Source organism: Amphiura filiformis, chromosome 3 (assembly GCF_039555335.1).
Source record: "Amphiura filiformis chromosome 3, Afil_fr2py, whole genome shotgun sequence".
Lineage (NCBI taxonomy): Eukaryota > Metazoa > Echinodermata > Ophiuroidea > Amphilepidida > Amphiuridae > Amphiura > Amphiura filiformis.
In genome coordinates, this window is record NC_092630.1 from 4,708,865 (window position 1) to 4,736,032 (window position 27,168).

General features: G+C 35.7%; 1 protein-coding gene and 1 long non-coding RNA gene across 2 annotated transcripts in view; one reads left to right on the forward strand and one right to left on the reverse strand.

Moving 5' to 3' along the window:
• Positions 1 to 9,841, forward strand: part of LOC140147908 (uncharacterized) — a 49,972-nt gene extending 40,131 nt beyond the window's left edge. Inside the window, exons 2-3 of the long non-coding RNA XR_011858414.1 lie at positions 8,682 to 8,898; positions 9,312 to 9,841. This is a non-coding gene — a long non-coding RNA (uncharacterized lncRNA). The remainder of the gene's footprint in view (positions 1 to 8,681; positions 8,899 to 9,311) is intronic.
• LOC140147905 (small ribosomal subunit protein mS39-like) overlaps positions 1 to 27,168 on the reverse strand; it is an 80,169-nt gene that overhangs the window by 2,685 nt on the left and 50,316 nt on the right. Inside the window, exons 16-23 of the mRNA XM_072169696.1 lie at positions 22,069 to 22,147; positions 20,912 to 21,002; positions 18,712 to 18,797; positions 17,822 to 17,931; positions 7,869 to 7,937; positions 5,856 to 5,897; positions 3,348 to 3,411; positions 926 to 1,020 (exon numbers count right to left, since the gene is read on the reverse strand). Coding sequence (XP_072025797.1) covers positions 926 to 1,020; positions 3,348 to 3,411; positions 5,856 to 5,897; positions 7,869 to 7,937; positions 17,822 to 17,931; positions 18,712 to 18,797; positions 20,912 to 21,002; positions 22,069 to 22,147 — 636 coding nt within the window. The remainder of the gene's footprint in view (positions 1 to 925; positions 1,021 to 3,347; positions 3,412 to 5,855; positions 5,898 to 7,868; positions 7,938 to 17,821; positions 17,932 to 18,711; positions 18,798 to 20,911; positions 21,003 to 22,068; positions 22,148 to 27,168) is intronic.

Below are 27,168 nucleotides of genomic sequence, written 5' to 3' on the forward strand. Positions count from 1 at the left end.
TTATTTAGCCAATCAGAGGTGTGGTAAAATGGTAAGAAGTTTAAGAGTGCTAAGAGATTGAAAAACTCCATTTTGATTGGTTACTCAGATGATTATTATATCATGTAATTAACCAACCAGGACCACTGTAATGAAGGCAGTAAGACCACCTTAACTCTAGAATAGGTAAAAAAACCCAGAATTGTTGTGTTGCCCTTAAATGGGATTTTTTTTAAATATTTTTTTAAACCTTCCAGTTTTTAAATATCCCAAAATATTAAATTATAAACCTTCAGTTTTTAAATATCCTAAAAATATTGAATAATGCTTCTTTAAGTGGAAAACACTGAGATTTTGAACATCTGTAAAAATCGTCATTGATCCAAAAAAAGAAAAAGAAAAAAAAAGAATGCCTCGCTAAAGGCAACAGCTGCAACACAATTTTTTTGGCCTTATGAAAACTTTTGGCCTAATAACTGCTAAATTGCTGGTCTAAAGCATATAAAAGTATATGGCAAATACTTGACAAATCCATCTGTGCCATCACATTTTGGTTAAAATGCTCAGTTTTGCAGAACAAAAAACCATTTTAAACCCACATTTTTGAGCAACAAGTAAATTTTGCCACCCCCTGCAGCAACAGCCCAGAAAAGGTTGACCCAATTTTTTCCAGCCAGGATGGCGCTCAAGAATCTAAAAAGTGGGCCCAAATAATCTGGCGACCAAAAAGGTAGAGTTACATTAGTTTTCCATAATTTTCAGTTCAGCCCTTCTTCATTAATAATTCTTCTTGCTGCCCCTTCTGCCCCGCCTTTTTTCTTTAATAATCCTTCTTGCCACCCTTTCATCTTCTGCCGCCCCTTTTTTTTGCCACCCCTTGCTTTAACCCCGGGGGGCTCGCGCCCCCAAAATATGTTCATGGTCCCTGCTTCTATCCACTATTTACCTTTCTTCGTTATTGAGCACCATTTCTTCTTTGATCCTGTCTGCCATAGTGGAGCTACCTGTCATCATATGGTGTACAGCAACCTCAATACAACCCTGCAGAATTAACAATTAATCATTATTAAGGGTAGAGTAGGTATTGTTGGTTGAAGCAGCCAAAAAAAAATCAATTTTCATTATCTAAATCAATATATTATTGAAAAATAACACTTCGATGTTTTGCAAAAAGTTCATTCTACAAATCTTATACTTTGAAAACTTTGCTTGATTTATTGCTGTTAATGAGTTATGTACATTTTACAAAAGTGTTGTTGTTTCAGCCTTTTTACAACATAACTCAAGAACCACAGGACCTACAGAAGTATATCTGTGATATTTGAATTCTTCTACACACTCGCTATGAATTGAGCAATGCAATTATGGTCAAAGCTTACTACCATTCGCAAGATGTTGTGAGCTACCAAATCGTAACAGTTTAAAATAGTTGCTAACCATAAAAGCCATAATGTACGATCTTACAAGATGAATTGTGTTAAAACTTTTACACATGTCCAAACTCACACCTAAATGGAATCAGCCAATTTTCTTGAGTCTCCACAAACTTGTTAGATATTTTACTCATGAGTTATTATGAATTAAATAGTAAAAGTATTATTGATCACGCCGTCCACACCATAACAGAACGACCTACTGCTCACTGTGGAGTTAAAGGCCTATTCTGCAATTTATTCATTCAGAAAATTGTAAAAAATCATTAAAATTCAGTTTTTTGAACCTATGTTTGAAGCATATATTAAGCTGAAAGCCATATATTAAAGACAAAAGAGAACTTTTTACATGAAAATGTAATTTCTCTACTTCAACTTGGTCAGTACTGATGTTTTCCTTTTTTTTTTGCCAAATGTTTCTTTTCAGAAATACCTACCGGGTAATGATTTTTAAATCAAGAAAAAATTTGAGAAAATATTAAAAAGTTGTGGTATTTTATCAGTTGCAAGTAAAGTGTTCATCTTAGTGTTCATAAATATTAAGAAATCTCAAATTCGGGCGTGCCGAATTGAGTACAGAACTAGGGCTCAACAGATTATTGGATCAGATATCGTACCAGCCCAATATTAAAAAAAAAAGGTTTGGCGACTTTGGAAAACACTGGACTTGTGAAGTGCTAGTATCATATATTATAAATGCATGGAAAACCATTGCATATATAATATGTGACACATGAAGAGGTTAATATTAGTTAATAGTTTGCATATTAAAGATAACAAACTGATTTTTTCGTAATTTTTTTCCATGTTTTTTATTAAATTAACTGTGAATGATTCTGGCACTTCAGAATAAGACCAGTGGTTCTCTAAAGTCGCAAAATTTTACTGATACTGATTTTACTGATATTGGATCGGATTGGATATCGGCCGATATTACAACATCAATTTTGGATTGGTAGACAAATGCCATATTGGTTTCAGAGCCCTTGTACAAACAAGCCCATTATTGGTTCAGTGGTTCTTAAGATATTTTGTGACAATATCTCATAGCTTGTGCTTTTGATGTTGAAGCCCAACACATTTCACATTTTGGTTTTCAGGCCACCTACAAGAAACAATCTTCAATGTTTCCTACGCAATTTACTGATGTGAAATTCCCAACCAAGTTAACAACATTTCTCCCCCAGGGGGGGGGGGGGCACTCCCACTTCGGAGGTGATGTGTATGTAGGGCTGTTAAGACCCCCCTTTTCAGCGTCGCTGTCACCCAAAGACCCCTTATTTTTTTTACGAACACATGCTCTGTCACCCAAAGACCCCTATTTTTCCATTTGATCTGTCACCCAAAGACCCTTACAAGTTCAATTTGAACAGCAACTTTCATTTATCACTGATTTTGTTACTTATTTTGAAAAAAAAAAAAAAGAAATTTAAAGCCATTTAGAACTAGAAATTCGATGTTCGAGGTTTCTGTGGCACTGTTTCGGCTCTCACCCAAAGGTTCCATTTAAAAACGACCCCATATTTTTTACATTTTGCTCTCACCGAATGCCAAAAATCATGCTCTCACCCAATGACCCCATATTTTTTACATTTTGCTCTCACCGAATGCCCCTTACTGTGAAAGTGCCAGCCCTACACCTATATCCATTTCATATTGAAGTGACCCCCTGGCTCCCCCCCCCCCAATTTCATTAAATTTTACCCTTTCAACTCCAGTGGCGTGCACAAAGGGGGGGGCAGGGAGCCATGCCCCCACCTCCCTGCCCCCCCCACTTTTGTTGGTCATTCGGGGATTCTGGGAAAAACATCAAAATTTGCTCTTAATCAGACTCCATTCGGGGGAACTGAACAACCTGGCCCCCCCACTTTCAATGTGCTGCGCACGCCACTGTTCAACTCAAAATCATTGTATCCTGCTCATAATTGAACTCACCAATGCCATTTGCTTGTCTCCTACTTGAATACAAGTGGACAGGAAATCTTCTAGTACGATGTTGCTATGAAAAGAGAACCATACAAATAATGTATTTAAGTGCTATATTTGAATTTCCTCCATCCCTTACAATAACAACCAAATGTTACAAACTGCCAATATAAATTTTGAAAAAAAGGTAGTAGTTCTTTCACAAACTGAGGAAATATTAAGCCTCGCCTAAAAATCATCAGGTGTTTTTCAGACTTATGACTTTATGGATTAAACATGAGCGTGTTTATACTGAGCACATCACATTACTGCGCTTTCACCTTCACCTGTATTGTTAATGCTCTCACCATCATCGGGTTGTTTCTACTGCACTGTAAAAATGCAATTAATGCAGGTTAACGACTCACTACGCATGTATAAATTTAGTGGGGTGGGCTGAAGTCCAGAAAACATTTTCCGTGACCTTCAAGGTCAGATGTTGTCTGCTCGGGCTGTATTGTACTAGGCTTATGTCCGCGGTCACCCGCAAAATCATTACCTGACCTGTTTCTGAATGTTACCGCATATTCACCACTATTGTGATAAGGTTCACTCACATCACCCCAAATTCGCCTTCACCTGGTCCTGATCCATGTCTACTGGGGCTGTTACCGCTTATTCCTCCCAAATTAACTAGAATTCACCGGCAACCATTTGCTCAGTAAAAACACGCTGAATGTATCATTTTTATTTTTCTATTTCTTGAAATTCTGGTGCCATATTACTGTCCCATGCCATAGATACTTTCTTGTATGTCATAAAAACAAGCAGGGGTAATGATTTTACCCTTTAGTGAACATGAATGCTTTATTTTCCAAACTTGTTGGTAAACTTGGTAATCTTCATGAAAAGTAGTCAAATATAATCCTTACTTTCAATAACAGTGCAGTCTTGCACTCATCTTAGGATATCGTGCATGTTATGTTACACATACATGTGCGAGCGTGTGTTAGGATTACGCATGTAATACAGATAAATATTCAGTATCGAAGTTACGTAATGTTACTATGTCAACGGGATCACGCGCTAGAGTAATGAACCACGATCGAAATGATCACCACATAAAGTATATGGCACTCGAAGGCATACCAAAGTAGCGTGATCCGGTAACCAAGAGAATTACGTAACCACTTCGATGCTGAATTGCCTGCCTGTGTTATGTCATTAATATTTATGAGTACACAGGTTATATTGATTTTTATTCAAGTGGTGTTTGACCAATATGATTTAGAGAATTCATGTCAACTAAAGGATAAAGTTCAAATCCAGGTAGGGTGTTGGCTGTTAGGTTACAAGTTCAAATCCAGGTAGGGGGTTGGCTGTTAGGTCATAAGTTCAAATCCAGGTAGGGGGTTGGCTGTTAGGTTATATGTTCAAATCCAGGTGGGGGGTTGGTTGTTAGGTCATCAGTTCATATCCAAGTAGGGAGTTGGCTGTTATATTACAAGCTCAATTCCAGGTAGGAAGTTGGCTGTTAAGTTATAAGTTCAAATCCAGTTAGGTGGGCTGCTAGTTATAAGTTCAAATCCAGTTAGGTGGGCTGCTAGTTATAAGTTCAATTCCAGGTAGGGAGTTGGTTGTTAGGCCATCAGTTCAAATCCAAGTAGGGAGTTGGCTGTTATATTACAAGTTCAATTCCAGATAGGAAGTTGACTGTTAGATTACATTAGTTCAAATCCAGACAGGGGGTTTGGTTGTAATGCTTAATCTGTGTGATGGTTGACTTAAGGTTAAATGTTCAAATCCCATTGGGAGTTGGTTTTCAGGTTGCTAGTTCAAATCCAGGCAGGCAATATGAAAAAAGAAGTTAAATCATCCAGAAAGACAGCTACTTGTTAGAGTGTACTTTTTGAATTTGAACCTTGAAACTTCTAAAAACGTTCACTCCTACGTACATATGATGCACATAATTGTTCTACTGTGAAAATAATTTCTTTTGAGACGAATATTTGAAAGTCTACAAATGTTTCAAGCATTTGGAATTCTAACGTTTGATGGGCGTTCACTAAAATGCTCATTTCACATGATAATTTTACATATGACGCACACAAGTGTTCTTTTATGAAAATAATTGCTTTAACCTTTTGAGAAGAAAATTCAAGTCTAAAAATGTTTCAAACATTCGGATTATAGAAGCTTTCACTTGGTTTGATCAAATTGTAATCACATTGCAAACTTCCTGCATGAACAATATCAACAGAAAACTCCCTTCCTGTTATTTAATTTATTTTTGCACATAACTTTTAAAAATCTACATCTTGTTTGAGAATCACTTTTAGGACCTATTTATGAATATATTCATATCAACAAATACTACTATAGAACGACTTTGACCTCCACAAAGTATGCAATCCCAAGACGCAACTTGTTTTTCATCATCTCTCATTCTGAGTTTGATGATGACCACAGCATTTCACACAATTAAATCAATTAATCCAAAATCCTGAAACTAATTCAAGGAGTAATTCAATTACTTACCTTGGAGTGATCTTTGCTTTCTTGCTATAATCAAGCACCTTCCTGGGAACAAAAGAAAGAACATTGATTATTATTTATATCAGGCTTTTGAGTGATAGAGCAAACCTGTGTATTGTAATATTGCATCGTCATCGCACATCATCATGGTCTCAGCACCATCACATGTCACAACACTCAGGTACCAGCTCAAATTGAAATTGACACACAGGCCAGAAGTACTATATTTGAGCCTACTCGCCATAACCATTTGCCAAAAAAAAAGTTTGACTTCGTTATACAGGGAAAGAAAAAAACATGCATTGCATTGCATATACCAGCACAATTTAACATGAAATTAAGGGTATACGATGTATTGTTGGTCAAAGCAGCAACAAAAAATGTAGTTCACAGCATCTTGCAAATGGCAGTGAGCTTTAGCAAAAAATTGCATTGCTCAATTCATAGCGAGCGTGTGGAAGAATTCAAATATACTTTTGTAGGTCCTGTGGTTCTTGAGTTATGTTGTAAAGAGGGCTGAAACAACAACTCTTTTGTAAAACGTACATAACTCATTAACAACAATAAATTAAGCAGGTTTTCAAAGTATATGATTTGTAGAATGAACTTTTGCAAAACACCAAAGTGTTATTTTTCAATAATATATTGATTCAGATAATGAAAATCAATTTTTTTGCTGCTTCGACCAACAATACCTTGTATAACCTTAAAGATCATTAATTTTGGATTATACTAGAAGTTCCTAGAACCCCTCCCACATTCCCTTTTAAAAGAATGCACACAGGATCGCATTTGGCAGAAAATGTTCCGACCTTATTTTCAATATTTCCATTAAAGCCATATTATAACATTTGCTGAAAAGGACGCCCTCACTGAATTTTTTTAATTCATTTTTTTACACGATTAAATTGTACTTTATTACACCAATATAGCCTGCAAAAATCAAGACTCTAGGTGCTGTAGTTTTGTCAAAATCCGAGATTTAAAAAAAACGCCGGATTCGGCGCTTTATTATTACGATGGAATTATTAGTCGAACGCATACACGATCAGTTCATAACACACAGTATGTGACGGTGTGCGGGACGGTGATATACACAACAAAAGGTCGTACTATAACATGACCGAAGGAGTGGTACGTATTGGCGACATGTGCGCTGGTAGTAAATTCCAATTTTCTTTGCTTTGCCGTAGTTGTTCGGCTCAAAAATAAAAGGGGATATATATGACAGTAAAAGCTAACATTTTATGGCAAAGAAATGCTAATCTATTTTGTTTGAAAATGTTATAATATGGCTTTAAGGGATCTGGAATGAGCGTTTTGAGCGTTTGTACAGTTTTTGTGGGACATGAGAGCACATCAGACATATCAAATTGCATTCTGAATCTGAAGAATGTCTTTCTGATATCAAATATTTTTCATTTTTGAAATTCACGATATAATACAAATTTTATGACAAATTATTAAAATTTGATATTTTTCACATTTTGATATATAACAGTCCTCAAAGTAAATTTTATAAATCTAATGACATATTCTTAAAGTGTATGTAGCTGGGAGGAAAAAGCCCGGCAATCAATTGAAAATTTTGACCTTTCATATTGAAGATATGGATTTTTTTCCCAAAAAGACCTAATTTATGTTGGTTTTTTGGGAACAAATCCATATTTTCAATATTAAAGGTTAAAATTTTCAATTGATTGTTGGCTTATCATCCCACCTACATACACTTTAAGTATAAATCATCAGATTTATAAAGTTTACTTGAGTACTGTTAAATATCAAAAATATCAATTTTAATCATTTGCCATAAAATGTGTATTACATTGCGAATTTAAAAAAATCAAAATTATTTGATACCAGAAGGACATTCTTTGTATTCAGAATGCAATTTGATATGTCTGATGTGCTCTAATGTCCCACAATAAATACTGTCTAAACGTTCATACCCCAGCCCTTAATGCAAGAAAGAAAAGTGTTTGTAGAAAGCAACACAACATTTGACATTTGCCTTACCTTGCCTCATCAAGCTGTTCACCCTTTAGATATGTTACAACCATGTTGTTCAACATCTTTTGTGTCACCCTGTAACAAAAACAAACAAACATGTTCTACATGTAATACTGCCATTTTGTGTTGTATGTATTCTTGTGATATTTTAAGATTCAAAACAGGCTAGGATACATTTAAGAATCTGCAACAAGTATTAATCCGTGTTCCTGCACCTTGAAGCGTTTTAAAATTCAAGGACTTTCAAGGACCAAAAGCATGATTTTCAAGGACTTACCACAACACAAAAATCACGATGCAGCTATCCATGCGGCATGTATTAACAAAAGTGACAGCTCCTCTCCACTCCCCAAAATTTGTCAAAACTATACTTTAGGTAAAATTTCAATTTTCAAGGACTTTCAAGGACCTTGTGCAAATTTCCAGGACTTTCAAGGCCGTGAAAGGGTGTTTTCAAATTCAAGGACTTTCAAGGACTCTCAAGGACCGCAGGAACCCTAATTCATTTGCCTGATCCATGATTAATTGACTGACTGATAAGTTAATTTTTAATTAATAAAGAGTTTTTAATTTGTCAAAAGCAATTGAAGAAACTCACTTCTTTTCTTGCTGACAGTTCTGTCAGTGAACCACTGACTTTTTCAAAGCTTGTTGTTGTTGTGATAATCTGACAGTTGATGGCTGGCGGGAAGTTGTTACTTCAGTTAGTCTTAATTGCAGTCTCCAAAAGTGGATCATAAACATGACTTAAACATACCCTCCTAATCGGAATTGAATCTTTGATCCATAATGCTTTACTGTCTTTTTTGTGCTTTTCAGATCAGGAGGAGGGGGCGAGGAGTTATGAACAGAGATGAGGGGATCTACAATCTAAGTTGTGCTTGTGTTTATGATCCACTGCTGGAAACTGCAAGTAAGACTAACATCACCTACTGAAATGACATAACTTCCCTCCAGTCATCAGCTGTTGGATTATCACAACACCAAGCTTTGAAAAAGTCAGTGGTTCAATGGCGACACTGTCAGCAAAAAAATAGTAAGTTTCTTCAATTGGTTTTATTTATTATTTATTTTATGCATTGTTCACTCGTTTAGGTTAGGCCTATTTTGGGCGTAAAATGAACTGCACTACTGGTACTGCTCATAATTTTACAAGCACAATATAACTTGCTACCACGAAATGGGCGTAAAGTCACTAGTTGGTAGTTTGGAGATGCCCAGACTTCTGTGTTGGTGTTCTTTGTTTCACATGCACCTGTTTAAGCCAGCAGTATGTCCTTGGTGAATGAGGACATGGGCCATTCATGAAGAACATACTACTGGCTTGTGGTGGGTGCAAACAAAAACATCAACTCAGTCAGCCAGGATGTCAAATTGCTCACATTATATCAATCTCATCAATACGGACAATTTGTAACTGTTTTTCTTTCTTTCTTTTGCTATTTCCAGATTAAGCCTACACTGCTGATTTCAACTACATGGCCCTGTCACACAATTTACCGGTAAAAGAAGGAAAAAAAACTTTGCATTTGGGGCAATTTTACATTTACTTGTGAGCTTTGCCAGGGACGCTACTAACTCGGACACAATGCAGTTAACTGAGCATGAGTTAAATAAATAAATAAATAAATAAATAAATAAATAAATAAATACCTGACACTTATAATGCACCTTTACCGGAGGATTCAAAGTGCATAACACATAAAACAAATATAAAAATTAGCATAATGTAAGCCAATTCAATGTACATAACAAAAGAAAATCAGGCAAATAAGTGAATCTTAACAAGTGACTTAAAACACTTGACACTTGGAGCATGCCAAACGTGAATGGGAAGTGGATTCCATTGAGTTAAGCTTGCTTGCCAAAGACTTTGGACTTGATCAAGAAAAACGCCATGAAAATTGACTTTTGAAAGAAGTTAGTGCATGATTTTTTTTTGTTTCTTGGAAATCATAAGACATATTTTTATAATAAAACTAGAGCGGTTCTCGGCTTTCGCGGTTCTCAGCATTCGCGGTTCTCGGTGGGTGTTTTCGACGCAAGGCGTCGAATGGGATGCCTCCACCATGGGGCGATTTAAATGTGTACAAATCTTATAATGCTAAAAGTCAACTAAGTGGTAAACAAACAAACATGAAAAATATGGGCAAAAATAAGAGTCACATAAATGAGGTTGAAATAGTGTATAGGGAATTCCATAGACATTTAGAAAAGTTGCAACTTTCTTTTGAAAGCTATAACAACAGCAGACAAACAATTTACTGACATCACATGCCTTGCTTTCATAAAGGGCATGTTTTTACAACCGCGGGAGTAATTAGTAAATAAAGATATAAACATGATAAGAAAAATTGACTCTAAATGTTGACTGTACCCACCAAGTTTCATGCCCATAAGACAATATTTAGTAATTTGACCTTAGATGACCCCTGGGTGACCCTGGATGACCCCGAAATGACCTTCCAAAAATTTGGCTTTAAATGTTGACTGTACCCACCAAGTTTCATGCCCATACGACCAATTTTATTAATTTGACCTTAGATGACCCCTGCATGACCCCAAAATGACCTTCCAAAAATTTGGCTCTAAATGTTGACTGTACCCACCAAGTTTCATGCCCATACAACAGTTTTTAGTAATTTGACCTTAAATGACCTTTGACCTCAGTATATGACCTTGAACCCCACCCAAAAAAAAAAAGTAGCCAGAGTTTTTGACCATGACCCACCTATCCTGAAAATTTGAAGTCAATCCTTCCATCTATCCCCGAAATACAGCCCCCGCACAGACGGACGTAGTAATTTGACCTTAAATGACCTTTGACCTAAGTATATGACCTTGAACCCACCCAAAAAAAAAGTAGCCAGAGTTTTTGACCATGACCCAGCTATCCTGAAAATTTGAAGTCAATCCGCCCATCCATGCCCGAGATAAAGCCTCCGGACGGACGGAATCTCGGAAGCTCGGAAGCTCGGACATTGCAAAAACAGTATGCCTCGCGGTGGAGGCATAAAAAACACCAGATCGTTTCATAAAATGGAAAGTTGTTCAATTTGATCAGAAAACGGCATATAATGTTGTAATTATTTAAAAGTATCAACATTTCAGGTTAAATAAGAAAGTCAATAAAAAGAAATGAATCCAAACCTGCCCTTCAATCCAAATTCTGCAATTGTGTTTCCATAAAAACTTCTTGTTATCCGAGGCAATTGCATCTTTAACATTATAGACGAGTTAATTTATGTATGAGCTAGACAAAAATGGAACACCAATGTTTTTGCTTGCTAGTGACTCTAATACCCTCTTTAACAACATATCCAAAAGGGCAAAAAAGGAGCGGGGAAAAATGTTAATTTGCATATTGGCTGCTAATGCAGGCCTCAAATTTAAAAATTGGGGGAATGTGGATAAAAATAATTAAATTGTATTGATCTCATCATTAGGATTAAAAAAAAGTATAGTTTGACCTATCTCCGATGTATAGTTCTCGAGTAATAGGTATAAATGTAAAATGCCATCATTATGAACAGGGATAAAAAAATCAAAAATGCTCTGATTTCGCTCAAAGTGGTCTCAAATGGTTCCATTTGGAACAACATTTTAAACAAAAATAGTTTGCTATATCTCAGATATTTTATAACCTGGGTAACATCACAAATAAGAGTAACATGATTCAATGGGCTTTGAATTTGTTTCCCAATTACCCAGGTAACAAAACACCTGAGATATGGCAAATATTCTTTGAACAGACAGATTCGAGCCAGGTATACCAACTTGGTGTGGGGAACAAAGACAAAGACAAGATAAAAACTAAATGCAGTATGTAAACCAGAATGGTGTACACTGTTACTGCACTAGAAAAAAATCCAAAACCACAGGGATGGTAGACAAAGTTAACAAAAATACAGATAAACTGCCCTTCCTCAGGGACAAACAACAAAATATATATATACAGCAAAGAATTGAATCTAAAGCATAAAAATTAATCAAATCATAGCAAATAATTAAACCAAGGTAGCAAGCAAAATATTAAAACTACAGAGCCAAAAATATAGCATCAAATACATGAAGAGTGTTGGCTTCTTTGGTTAATTTTTTTTTTTCCAAGCCGACCAATTTGAGACCACTTTGAGCGAAATTGCAGCATTTTTGATTTTTTTACCCCTGTACATTATCATGGAGACCAAAATTTGACATCTGACCTTTATGCCTATAACTCAAGAACTATATATCAGAGATAGGTCAAACCAAACTTTTTCTGAATTCTAATAATGAGAGGAATACAATAAGATGATTGTTATCCATATTCCCCCAATTTTTAAATTTGATGCCTGCATTAGCAGCCATTTTGGAAATATGCAAATTAACATTTTCCCCCTGTGCCCTTTTTCGGCCCTTTTTGGATATGTTGTTCAGGAGGGTGTTTAGAGTTTCTAGCAAGTAAAAACATTTTGGTACTTTAATTGACTCGTCTATTACATTAAAATAATAATAATAATCGTGTAAGATTGGATTGACACCAATATTTTTCAGGATTTTGAAAGTAGGGCATCTGGTGCAAAAAGTTTTAAAGCCATATGATTTCAATTTCTGTCCATTTTAAGCTGAAATAATGAGGTAATATGCAAGAAAACCTACTTACTATCTTGGCTGTTTAATTGTGGAGCTCCAAGATGGATTTAATGTCTGATTTTAATTTAATAGTTCGTCTCAAAGCCCACGCGCACATTAGTAAAATCGCCCGCTTTTTGGATTGCGTAAATTTCAGCTTTTTTCTGCTGTTTAATTTTTTTCCCAAATCCACCGGACAAAAATATCACGTCTGACATCATCAGACGTCAAAAGTAGCATAATTCGTAAATCTCACTAAATTTTTTCACCTGGTTTAACCTGGTTTATTGTTGTACCGGGAGGGCGAGTTAAGCGCAGCGGTAGTTCCCTCGCTTTGCACCACTGAGGTCCCGGGTTCAAGCCCCGGCGCAGCCCAAGGACTCATGTGCACTTGGTTTATCCCGATTCCACGCTCGCTCTCGCAGGTTTTCTCTGGGATCTCCGGTTTCCTCCTGCTTTCAAAAAATCGGTGATTAGTTGTTTGGGTATCAAAAACTTCCTTCACCCAATGGAATTTGGGGAGCTGCACAGATAATTGGTGGCTGTTACAATCTTAGTGCGGATAGGTCTGCGCCTGAGGTTCGGCTGCAACTGGCCTAGATGATGCGATCTGATTGTGATGATTCACCATGGCAGCGAAATTACAGCGCTTTGAATCCTTCAAGATCTAGCTGGAAAAAGGCGCTATATAAATCCGAATTTTTTTTTCTTTTTTCATCTTGACCACAGTGAAAGTGTGAAACCTTGACAGATTAAAAAGGTGGTCTATTCTTGTCAGAAAGCTCATCCCACAGATTAAAAGAAAAAAAAACTCTAAAAAAACCCCGCATTCTGCATTAGGTTTTCAACTTAAGAAGGGCTTTGAGACAAACAAGATGGCCTTACAACATAGTTCTGTTGTCCTACAATTAGGTGTATGCTTTATAAATATGCCAAAAAACAAACAAAACCAAATTCATTGAAAAAGATTGCACATTATGACTTTTAGAAATATTATGTACTGATACAATTTAAACACAACATAACATTGGCTGATTCATATCCCGGGGTACTCAGTACAAATGACCATATGGGACGTGCCACAAATATGGGTAGCATTTTCAGCCTCTTGGTATATCAATGACCCCTTTTTCAAAGCCTATTTTGGTATATGAATGGGTCCTTTTTTCAAAATTTTCTCAATTTTTTTGGAAATTAGCCCAATTTTTCCTTAATTTAGCCAAAATTTTCAAAATTTTCCCAAAATTTTGGGAAAATTTGTAAAAACTAAGACAATTTGGGATAAATTCGGCCGAAAATTTTGACTTTTGGTATATAAATGGGTCCAAATTTCTTGAAAAATTGGTATATTTATGGGTCCACTTTCAAATTCTCAGCTGCACGTCCCTACCAAAACCAAACTTGAGTACCCCGGATTCATATAGCTCTGACAGATTGTCCTAGTTTGTAAGTTTTAGTGGTTAACTAAGACTCTGTGTGGGTGTGTAGATACTGAATAATAAACAGGACCAGCTAAACAATTCTGACTTTTGAAAAGGCTGTGGCTAGCCAAGATTTTGTGTGGGTGTGCAGCGCTGCCAGGGCATGGTCCTTTTGATATGGCACAGCAAATCTTGCAAAAAGGTTTTGTCAACTGCACACCCACACAAATGGTCTTTTTGATATGGCAAGGCAAATCTTGCAAAAAGGTTTTGTCAACTACAAAACCCAAGATTTTGTGTGGATGTGCAGGGCTGCAGGGACATGGGTCCTTTTGAAAAGCAAAGTAAATCTTGCAAAAAGGGTATGTCAACTAATGTCAATATTTCACTCATTCAAAGGGACATTCACAGATTTTGTGGGGGGTGGGGCAGTGCCGCCGACAAGGGATGTTAAGGGGGTATGTTACCCCCGGGCCTGGGGTCCTAGGGGGCCCGTAAGAATAAAGAAAACATAAGTTAATGAGGCCATAAAAGCAAAGAAAAGAGACCTCAGGGGGCCCTGACGTTCATTTTACCCCCGGCCCGTAATGGCTCTCGGCGGCACTGGGGTGTTTGGTTGTGGTGGGGTGGCAGTCGGATGCAATATACTAAATTTGCCTGTCATCCCTAATTTAACATGAATTACCGAACAAATAATGCAAGAACATGTTTTTTTTAATGACAAATGACAAAACTTGCATTTAAAATCTTTGGTGTTCATTTAAGGGATCTGGAATGAGCATTTTGACAGTATTTTTTGTGGGACATGAGAGCACATCAGACATATCGAATTGCATTCTGAATACGAAGAATCAAATAATTTTCATTTTTTTGAAATTCACGATATAATACAAATTTTATGACAAATTTATATTAAAATTTGATATTTTTCACATTTTTGATATGTAACAGTCCTGGGAGTAAATTTTATAAATCTAATGATATATTCTTAAAGTGTATGTAGCTGGGAGGAAAAGCCAACGATCAATTGAAAATTTTGACTTTTCATATTGAAGATATGGATTTTTTCCCCAAAAAGACCTAATTTTTTTTTGTGTTTTGGGAAAAAAATCCATATCTTCAATACGAAAGGTCAAAATTTTCAATTGATCGTCGGCTTTTCGTCCCACCTACATACACTTTAAGTATAAATCATCAGATTTATAAAGTTTACTTTAAGTACTGTTAAATACTAAAATATCAATTTTTAATCATTTGCCATAAAATGTGTATTACATTGCGAATTTCAAAAAATCAAAATTATTTGATATCAGAAGAACATTCTTCATATTCAGAATGCAATTCGATATGTCTGATGTGCTCTAATGTCCCACAATAAATACTGTCCAAACGTTCATACCCCATACCTTAAGGACATCCAAATTGAAATTAATTTCACCAGCAAAAAGAGCGGCACATATCCTTTTAATGATGAGCAAGTAAATTTAGATCTAAAAAGCAATCACATAAATATATCTAAAAGCAGCAAGCTTATGCTATTTTATAAAAGGCAATTTATTTAATACCCATGTGATCATATGGCTGCTGACATTACAGCTTCTAGACAAGAAGCCTGGGTAAGTGACCTTTGGCTCATGTCTGATGTGCTCTAATGTCCCACAATAAATACTGTCCAAACGTTCATACCCCATACCTTAAGGACATCCAAATTGAAATTAATTTCACCAGCAAAAAGAGCGGCACATATCCTTTTAATGATGAGCAAGTAAATTTAGATCTAAAAAGCAATCACGCAAATATATCTAAAGCAGCAAGCTTATGCTATTTTATAAAAGGCAATTTATTTAATACCCATGTGATCATATGGCTGCTGACATTACAGCTTCTAGACAAGAAGCCTGGGTAAGTGACCTTTGGCGCAGCCTGTGATCTGGTGTAAAAATTCAATGGTAATACCGCATTACTAGATTTTGCACAATATTTGTCGTTTTATTTTTGTTGCAACTTGGTAGTGTCTGTAAGAGTTCCACCAATAACTTTCATTTCCATCGGTAAATATCATCAAAATTTAATTCTTGAAAACATATGAAAAATTCAGAATCTCTCAATGTGTAATAAATTAGCTAATAAATTATTAGTAACTTTGATGATAGAAAGCAAAATAATACTTCTATTTACGTTTACCGCTATGTATGAATATACATCATTAACTCTGATGATATTTGTCTGAAAAGTTCTGTTAGCACTGTGGTATTCTGTTAAGCAGTATACAGACTTTTTATTATGCGATACAATATTGTATGTACAATATATGCGTTATTTAATCTATTGCCATTCTATTTCCAGTACTGTTTAAGTTCTAACGAATGTTTGATGACGTAAAATCGATAATATATTTCTGCTAGATATTGTATGTAACATATTATCGATTTTTCGTCATCAAACATAGTTAGAACTTAAACATTACTGGAAATAGAATGGCAATAGATTAAATAACGTACATATTGTACATACAATATGTACGCATAATACTGAGTCTGAAGCGCTTTTAGCACTGTGGTATACATCTACTAATCACTTGGTGGTCTTGGTATGGAGGTACCCCGGGGAGGTACCCATGGGTCACATAGGCAATAAATAAATTAATTGCCCCAGATGAAAATAGCTGATGCTTAAAGTTACTGACACGTGTGGGACGTTTCATTATTAGCTGAAAAAAGACAATATTATTTGTATGGATATAGATGTATTTATTTATCATTTATTTCTATTCAATTATATATTACACTTCACCACAGGCATACATAGACTATAGTCAATTTGAATACCAAAATGGGTGCACCAAGACAAAAATGGAACACCAATGTTTATGCTTGTTTGTGAACATCCTGAACAAGATATCCACAAAGGAGAAAAAAGAAATAAGAGAAAAAATGGTAATTCGCATATATCCATGGTCGCTAATGCAGGGCTCAAACTTCAAAATTGGGTGAATATGGATAAAAACCATCTGATTGTATTCCTCTCATAGCTCATTATTAGGATTCAGAAAAAGAATAGTTTGACCTATCTTCGATGTACGGTTCTTGAGTTACATATGCATAAAGGTCAAATGTCAAATTTTGGTCTCCATCATTGTCTACAGGGGTAAAAAAATTAAAAAAATCCTCCGATTTTGATCAAAGTGGTCTCAAATTGTTCCTCTTGGAAAAACATTTTAGCCAAAGAATAGTTTGCAATATCCCAGGTGTTTCATTTCCTGGGTCGTTGCAATCTCAAATGCATGAATGATAAAATTAGACCCAGCGATTGGCAAAGATAAACAGGTGAATAGCACCTGTCATCTCACCAACACTAAAAAGGGAGTTATTATTGTGTTGGTTTTTTTTTCATTTTCAAGGTACAACGATAAACCAGGTTAAATTTAATGCCAAAAAGAGCATAAGTTGGCACAATTTGTTCTAAAATTTGAATCAGTCTTGCTTCCCGGGTCTTGCTTCTTGTGTTCACTGTGCAAGTATACCACAGCTGAGAGATTTTGGGTGAATGTTAATGATTTTACAGATCCGTTTTCTTCCATTATTTGTCTGGCAACTCTAGTGGGCATTCTAAGGCACCGGACTTAAAGAGGTCCAATCGTCAAGAAAACAAAAATGAGGGTCAACCTATAGTTTTTCTCAGATGGATCAGGTAAGGGCTGATTGCAACCATCATAGCTGCCGCTTTGATCTTGATCTGCTTAAATCCGATTTTGTACACAACTCTATTCACCCTTTGCATGGATCCGCCATCTTGCTACCAAAACGAGGTTCTCCCTGCAAACGCACATGCAGCACCCACTTTGCAGGTAGAACATTGTTTTGAGATGACCGGGCGATGGGCGAATAGGACTGGCATTTAGTAGTTTTAGACCTGTAGCCTTACCTGATAGATCTTGGAGGTCTTCCCCTCATCCTGTTGCTGCCTCGCTGCTGGTCTGGTTGCCTAGCAATCTTCATTGTATCAGTTACAATACTGCAGAATTCCTCATGCAACTGAGAATTTAAAAACACAAAATGTTAGCAGCAATCTTTACGATAGTACTGCAACAAAAATAGAAATTATACGTAAAATGTACTGAGGGGACTCTAAAATGTACTGAGGGTGATCACAGCCCCTTTTGTTTTGAATCAAGTTCCCAAAAAAATGTCAAAAAGTATAATGTTTTATTTTGTACTTTCACTATGAAAGCTTTTAAAAATCAGTGATTCATCATTGAAATATACGCTCAGTCATGCATGCAAGCACTTGTTGGGTTCAAATTCTCAGTCAGTGTTGATATGATATGCCTGATGATGTCTGGCAAGACCCATTTCAGTATTTTAGGACAAAATTAGGTCAAATGTAAAGTGGAACACATTTTTGGACGTGTTTAGTTGCTGGCAAATACATGTAGGGGTGCGTACGTGTTTGCTGACAAACGAGGACACACACAAGATTTTTCAACCTAAACTGTGGACCTACTTCCAACCGAGGACTGTCCTCGGTCTCAAACTGCTGCAAAAGACCTCAAATGCATGCTAGATGCTTTAAACGCTATTTGCCTGAAACCGAGGACCACACATGTAAAAACTACCGTCCGCAGGGGTGATGGCTAAAATTCCGTTTCAGTATTATACACAAAAAAATCCGCCATTTTAGTCCACGGTTAGGCGATGAAAACATCATACACACATCCTCGGTTAGATAGCAAAACACAATGTCCACGTTTGGAGGCGAACACAGACAGGGGTGGGGTGATGTGTGTGTGCATTTTGCCATAGTTGCTTATTTACCTGTTTATCTACAGTAGACATAGCCATAATCTTAAGAAGAGTATCCAACAGATTCTCATCAAACTTGCGTCCATAGTTAGCAGCATCTATTAAGAGATTTTTGACAATTAAATTGATAAAACATACAAAATGTTAATGAAGTTCAACTTTTTACCCGCCCCCAACTCAACACAAAAGTTGGCAACCATGAGACTTACTAAATCTTTTAAAGACCCCCTTTGCAATGATTTTTCATCAAATTTACCCCCCTTTTTCATGCAAAATCGAGGACAAAATTTGGCCAAAAACAACCCCTTTTTTGTGGTTTTCAATGACTAGAATTTCCAACACCCCTTTTCAATAACTAGAATTTCAAACACCCCTTTTCAGTGACACTAAATATTGACATAAAATTACTGGATTTTCCCAAATCCAAGTACCTCTTTCATCCAAATTTCGCGGACAGTGCAAATTAAATACCCCCTATTTTGCTGATTTCACAGTCAAATTTCGCAGACTGTCCAAATTAAATACCCCCTATTTTCCCAATTTCGCGGTCCTCGCTACTGGTAAAAAAATTACCCCTTTTCTGCGCTATTTGGTAACTCTCATGGTTGTCAATTTTTGTGTTGAGTTGGGGGCCGGGCTTTTTTAACAAGAGAAATTTTCAAACAAATAAAATGATACAGAAAAAGGAGGACAGACAGTACAAAAGGTGAGCAGTGTTAGAAATGGGCTACCGTAAAACGATAGTTAGCATATGTGCTTACTATCGAGCGCTTTTGAAAACATAAAATTGTATCAAAGTCCAGCGCTTTACCAACTGAGCTAATGGGGTTGAGACACACATTTGCAGGTTTACTAGTTCGTATATAACTATGTGTATCGCTGATTTGCTCAAAACCCTTTACACTTTTGTAGATGGGGCTCTTCATGTTTGCATATTTTAAAAACGCTTGATAGTAAGCACATATGCTAACTATCGAATTTTACGGTTGAAATCTATGACCTTGATCTTCCACACAGGGAGTGTGAATTTCAAATGGAACTACCCATTCACTGTCGTCTGCTCTAAAATGGGCTATTCCAGTTGAAAACCATACACTCCCAATAGCAGCCATGACCTTAGTCTCCCACACAGGGAGTGTGAATTTCAAATGTAGCCACTCATTTAGTGTCGTCTGCTCCAATATGGGCTATTCCAGTTGAAATCCATACACTCTCTATGAAAGACATGACCTTAGTCTCTCACAAAGGGGTGTAAATTTCAAATGGAGTCACTCATTCAGGTAACCCCAACTGAAATTCACACTCCCTGCCATTCAGGCCCATAGATCTGAAAATATATGGGTGACCTTTTGTATTGAAAATATACATTTTTTCCCATAAGTTTTGGGAAGAAAATGAATATCTTTAATATGAAATCTCAAAATTTTCAAACGATGGACGGCTTTTCCTCCTAGCTACATACACTTTAAGTACATATTATCAGATTTACAAAGTTTACTTTGAGGACTGTTAAATGTCAAAAATATCACCTTTTAATAATTCACCATAAAATTGGTATTATATCGCAAATTAAAAAAAAAATCAAAATTATTTGATATCAGAAGGACATTCCTTGTATTCAGAATGCAATTTGGTGTGTCTGTTGTGCTCTCAGGTCCCAGCAAAAAAATAATGTGAAAACGTTGCTATCCGAGCCCTTAACCGAGACGATAACACTGCCCAACACAGTTTTTGGTGACTTTGGTTTGAGAGTTGTTTTTAGGTAATTTTGGGTCGCCAATTTCAAATATAGCATTAGTTTTTGCATATCACGTCAAATTTTCACTCTATGACTATAAATCATGTAGAAATATACAAGATTCCATGTGTTTCAGAGCTCCATTATGTGGTGCAAAGCATCATGGGAAGGTATGATTGTCTGCTATTTTAAAAGCTTAAAAGCTGTATTTACCAGTCATCATGTATCATGTACAATATTTTAAGACAAACATGGCAAAGGCAAAAAGTATAACTCATCCTGTCCTTGCTTATTAAACATATGTGTTCTAAATAGTAATTCATGAAATTTCACCATTTGTCATAGAAAAAAACTTGACCTGATAGGGAAAAACTGACGCCATATTTGAAATCAGCGACCCCAAATTAGTTAAAAACAACTCTTAAATCCAAGTCACCAGAAAAAAAGTTAAATTTTGTTGGCCAGTGTAATTACCTTGCCATATTCTTGGTATCTTGTGGTATGCACCAGCACTCTCAATGGATTGTAATATATCTATATACATGGTACTAAATGGTAGAAGAGCCTGTAGACATGCAGGGAAATCAGACAAAAAAAATAAAGAAACAAACAAACTTAACATTCGCAAAACTTTCCCAAATTTGCAATATTAAAAAGATTGGTAAAATGTTCATTAAAAAAATATTCCAGGGCCTTATTTTGGAATTCTAATTGTAATAATAGGGCCAGGAATTTTTTTTTCTAAAAATCTGCATGCATAGCTATGTATCGTTGGAAGAGTGCAACACTATCGTAAGTGCAGTAGAATGTAATAGCTGCCTTTTGTAAAATACCCATTGTTTGCAGCACAATCCCCTCATCATGCTCATTGTAAAGTGTTGATTTTCTGTATACTTTCCTGATGGCCACTAAGCTAACCCCAAGATATGCATGTAGTTGGGTGTTTTTTTCTAGTGTTATTGGTTAAAAGTAAGTACATTTATTGAAATGTTGCAAATGGCAGCTATTGCATACTACTGCACTTACGATAGTGTTTCACTCTGCCAACGGTATGATCTTTCACATATGAAATGAGTTCGGTCATTTTTTTCAAACCTGATTTGTTGGCATATTTGTAATGTTTATACATATCCCAACTCACAACTAGTGACCTGTTTGTTTATTTTTGAATTTTGACCAACTTTCAAAAATGTTCACCAAATATGGTTCAAAAATGCTATATTTTGATCATAAATCATAAAAAATCATGATTTTTGCCCAAATTTTAAATATTCTTGGTGAAATTGATCAAAATAAAAAACAGAACAAAACATAAAAATGGGTCCTAGATATTTATATCCAATTTTTTAAAATTAATTAAACATAACCAGATTAAAATTGTACCAAAATTGTATATTATGGTTTTAATTACTTATTTCCTCAAAATCCCTGTAATAAACAAGAGATCACACAGAGCTCAAAACAAATTTTAAATAAGCACAAAAACAAGGAAACAGACAAATATTTGAAACTTTTGATCAATTTTTAATCAATTTTTGATCAATTTTTGATCTACTGTGACATTTCATTGTTTTCAGAGAGGAGGAGGGGGCTTATTTTGGTGTGACTATTTTGATTTGCAATATACTTACTTGCGGTACAAGCTGCTCATAGTATTCAAGCATAGCATCAACACTTTCAAACTGAGTTATCAGGTTAAAGAATCTGGAACTGATAAGAATGTAACAACAACAAAGTGTGAATAAGAGAGTCATAATAGCGTAAAAACTCGATAGTTAGCATATGTGCGATATGTTATGATATATACTAAAAATGTCCCCCATGTAACTCAATGTATACGTGGTGTAGCGGTTAGTATCATAGCCTGCCACGCAAAGGGTCCCGAGATCGATTCCCACTCCCGGCAATTGCAATTTTTGTCTTCACATTCATTTTGAATCAAAAATTATTTATTTTCATGTGAAAATTTATACATTGCATTGGGAAATATATTTTGTGCATTTTTTTCCGTATTATGGGGCCAAAAACGCACCTTGGCTCGGGGCGTCCAACGTCCAGGCAGTGTTGCCGTCATATTGTCTGTTTTGTTTATGCTATTGGCTGTTGCCGCATTAAATGACTGTCGGCCACCATCGTCTGGACTGAGTGGCCTACTTGGTCCCAATGAGACCCCCTTAGAGGTGGCTATCCACGTGCATGTCTGCCCACGTAGCCCACTTCGTGATCTCGTCACATGGGAATTCCCCAAACAATGACAAGAAGACCTCTCAAAAGTATTTGAAGGGGTAAAGTATATGATGCTTTTTAACAAACAATGGGTCATTGGCTTCACTGACAGTACTTAACTCATCATGCAGTTTGGGTGCTTTCCCTTTTTTTCTCCCTTTTGACTAAAAGCAAACTTCAAACTTATTATTTGTACGTCATAACTCAAGTTTGCTTTAGACTGACGAGATCATCACATCATCATGTAACTTCCTTCCTTAACAAGGCCTTAAAAAAATTGTTTGATTGGCATAACATCAAAACAAAATTAGGATAGGTCTGTCAGCAATTTTTTTACACACATTTTAAGCGGTAAATTGCGTATGATAAAGGCCTTGGAACTTTTTTGTTTCTTTTTTTAAATTAAATTTTTTTTAATTTTTAAAATTGTAAAATAAGAAAAAAGTCTAGGGTCGGGATTCTCGGAATTGTTGCATTTTGAAAATTTGGCCTCTGTGCATGGGGGGGGGGAACATGCCCCGGGTGCCACCCTTAGGGGCTGCCAAATTGACCGATTCAGCATCGATTCTGCGCCCCTCCAAGCGATGAAAGTCAACATTTTCATGCATTTCAGCACAAAATCAATTGAAAGAACATTTTAAGACCGATATTCAACTTCTAGTAACCAAAATTAATTAGTGGTAAGCCTTATTTGTCCAAAATTGTGTGCGCTTCATGCGCAATTGTTTCAAGAATGGGGTGGGGGCACCATTATGTATCCTTACTAGCCCTGTGTGCCACAACCCCTAGCTACGCCACTGCCCGTGTCTAAGATATTCTCGTGGGGTGGGTAGGGGCGGCAATTTTGTTTCTTGCCCCGGGCGCTACCAACCCTAGTTACGCCACTGGAGCATAGAAAAAAATGGAACCAATTCTAGTAGTATCATTTGAGGTGTAAGGATGCCAAAAAACATTGGTTCTACTGATAAAAAGGAAGGTAAAAGGAAGGTTTTATTTCAAACTCTAATGGTGACTCGCAGGTCAAATTGCTAGAATTGTACATTAAACACACCCAAACAGACACAATGCAATTTGCAGGCAGCAGCTTAATCAGCGCCAATATTGCAACATTGAAACAAACAACTATACAAACATCCAATCCAACCCAACCCCGTCCCCCAGTAGGCAATGAGAATAAAGTGCCTTGCCCAAGGACACAACACGTTGGCACGGGCGGGGCTCGAACTCGCAACCTGGATTATGAGTCGCGTGCATTATCCACTCGGCCACACGTGCTCCCACTCGGCCACACGTGCGATGATGAAGCAAAACTAGATGCTAACTCAATAATCACCCAATAGCAATACTTCTGAAAGGACAGATGAACTTGTTTTGTCTTCACTTGAAAACTTACGTAAAAAACATTTATGTCTTCACTTGAAAACTTATGTAAATAACATTTACATCAGCAGTGAAGGCTTGTATCCATGTTTGTATATTTGCACCTTGCTAAAAATAAAATAGGAACGAGAGATGAATATTTTCTTTCATTTCAAAGGGAAAATGCAAAAGCTGGTACTCTATCCCGCAACATAACATGGCTTGATCTACTAGTGCTTTATTTGAAGAGCATGTGTTTGAGTCAAATAGTCGCATCGGATGACAGCATACGTCATAGTCAATAGCATTTGTAAGTTGACGGAAAGTTAGATTCTACTGACTAAAATGCTGCAAGTGTAATGAGATGAAAGAAAATATGTAACATTTCCGGATGTGATCAAATTTTCATGATACTCAGTCACATAATCTAGTGCCAACTCTTTTGTAATTTGAATGCAAAGTGTGTGCAGTCCTTTCACCTTTCATTAAAGCCTTAAGGTATGGGGTATGAACGTTTGGACAGTATTTATTGTGGGACATTAGAGCACATCAAACATATCGAATTGCATTCTGAATACGAAGAATGTCCTTCTGATATCAAGTAATTTTTGATTTTTTGAAATTTGCAATGTAATTAAAAATTGATATTTTTGATATTTAAGGGGGTACTACACCCCTTGCCAATTTGGTACCTATTTTTTGCATTTTTCTCAAAAATTATAGCACATTTGATACAAGTAAGATATGTATAGGGGCAAGGACTACAACTACTACACTGAAAATTCAGCAACTCAAAGCAAGTACTTATTGATTTATTGATCAAATACTGGTTTTCCCTCATTTTTGACTGTAACTCCACAACTGTTGTATGTGCTGAAATAAAATTTCCAGTGCAGTAGTTGTGGTCCTTGCCCCTATAATATACATATCTTACTTGTCACCAATGCGCTATAATTTTTGAGAAAAATGCAAAATAGTCACAAAATTGGACAGGGGTGTAGTACCCCCTTAACAGTACTCGAATTAAACTTTATAAATCTGATAATATGTACTTAAAGTGTATGTAGGTGGGATGAAAAGCCGACGATCAATTGAAAATTTTGACCTTTCGTATTGAAGATATGGATTTTTTTCCCATAAAAATTTGGTCTTTTTGGGAAAAAATCCATATTTTCAATATGAAAGGTCAAAATTTTCAATTGATCGTCGGCTTTTCCTCCCAGCTACATACACTTTAAGAATATATCATTAGATTTATAACATTTACTTCGAGGACTGTTATAAATCAAAAATGTGAAAAATATCAAATTTTAATAATTTGTCATCAAATTTGTATTATATCGTGAATTTCAAAAAATGAAAATTATTTGATATCAGAAAGACATTCTTCGTATTCAGAATGCAATTCAATATGTCTGATGTGCTCTCATGTCCCACAAAAAATACTGTCGAAACGCTCAAAACGCTCATTCCGGATCCCTTAAGGGGTGGGGTATGAACGTTTGGACAGTATTTATAAATCTGATGATTTATACTTAAAGTGTATGTAGGTGGGATGAAAAGCCGAAGATCAATTGAAAATTTTGACCTTTCGTATGGATTTTTCCCCCAAAACACAAAAAAAAATTAGGTCTTTTTGGGAAAGAAATCCATATCTTCAATATGAAAGGTCAAAATTTTCAATTGATCGTCGGCTTTTCCTCCCAGCTACATACACTAAGAATATATCATTAGATTTATAAAAGTTACTTCGAGGACTGTTATATATCAAAAATGTGAAAAATATCAAATTTTAATACTTTGTCAAAAAATTTATATATCGTGAATTTCAAAAAATGAAAATTATTTAATATCAGAAAGACATTCTTCGTATTCAGAATGCAATTCGATATATCTGATGTGCTCTCATGTCCCACAAAAATACTGCCGAAACGCTCAAAACGCTCATTCCAGGTCCCTTAATGTACGATTTTTTTTCAAATTTTAATTTTGTTATTCTTCATTCAAAATGTTGAAAAATATTAGTAATAACTGCTGGGAATGGTTCCTGTTCATTTTAAGCTGAAATAACAAGGTAAAGTGAAAGAAATCCAACTGGTTATTTTTGTCATTTAACATGCGGTTCTATGGGAGAACATAAAGTCATAATTTCATGAATTTATGACTTTATGTCAAACTTTGCTCTGTTGACCTACAAAGACAACAAATTTGGCCGATTCCTTTTAGATGCAAATTGGGACATGTGTAAACATTACAAATATGCAAAAAAAATCAGGTATGAAAATAACCAATTTCATATTATAAAATCGTACATTTTGGCTTTAATATCTTGTCTTTTGTGGTATTGTGTATGTCAGGTGACCTGAGAGCACATCAGACATACCAAATTGCACTCTGAATATGAGGAATGCCCTTCTGATATCAAATAATTTTGATTTTTTGAAATGTGTGATATAATACAAATTGATTGAGTGGATTAAGGGATCTAGAATGAGCGTTTATTACGTCTTGACAATATTTTTTGAGGGACATGAGAGCCCCTCCGATCTTTCTTATTGCATTCTGAATATTAGGCATGTCTTTCTGGTATCAAATAATTTTCATTTTTGAAAATCACAATATAATACAAATTTTATGACAAATTATAAAAATTTGATATTTTTCAAATTTTTGATATATAACAGTCCTCGAAAGTAATTATATAAATCTAATGATATATTCTTAAAGTGTATGTAGCTGAGGAAAAGCCGACGGTCAATTGAAAATTTTGACCTTTCATATTGAAGATATGGATTTTTTTCCCAAAAAGACCTCAATTTTTTTGGTGTTTTTGGAAAAAAAAATCCATATATTCAATACGAAAGGTCAAAATTTTCAATTGATCGTCGGGTTTTCATCCCACCTACATACACTTTAAGTATAAATCATCAGATTTATAAAGTTTACTTGAGTACTGTTAAATATCAAAAATATCAATTTTAATGATTTGCCATAAAATGTGTATTAAATTGCTAATTTCAAAAATGAAAATTATTTGATATCAGAAGGACATTCTTCAGTATTCAGAATGCAATTCGATATGTCTGATGTGCTCTAATGTCCCAAAATAAATACTGTCCAAACGCTCATACCCCATCCCTTAAGGA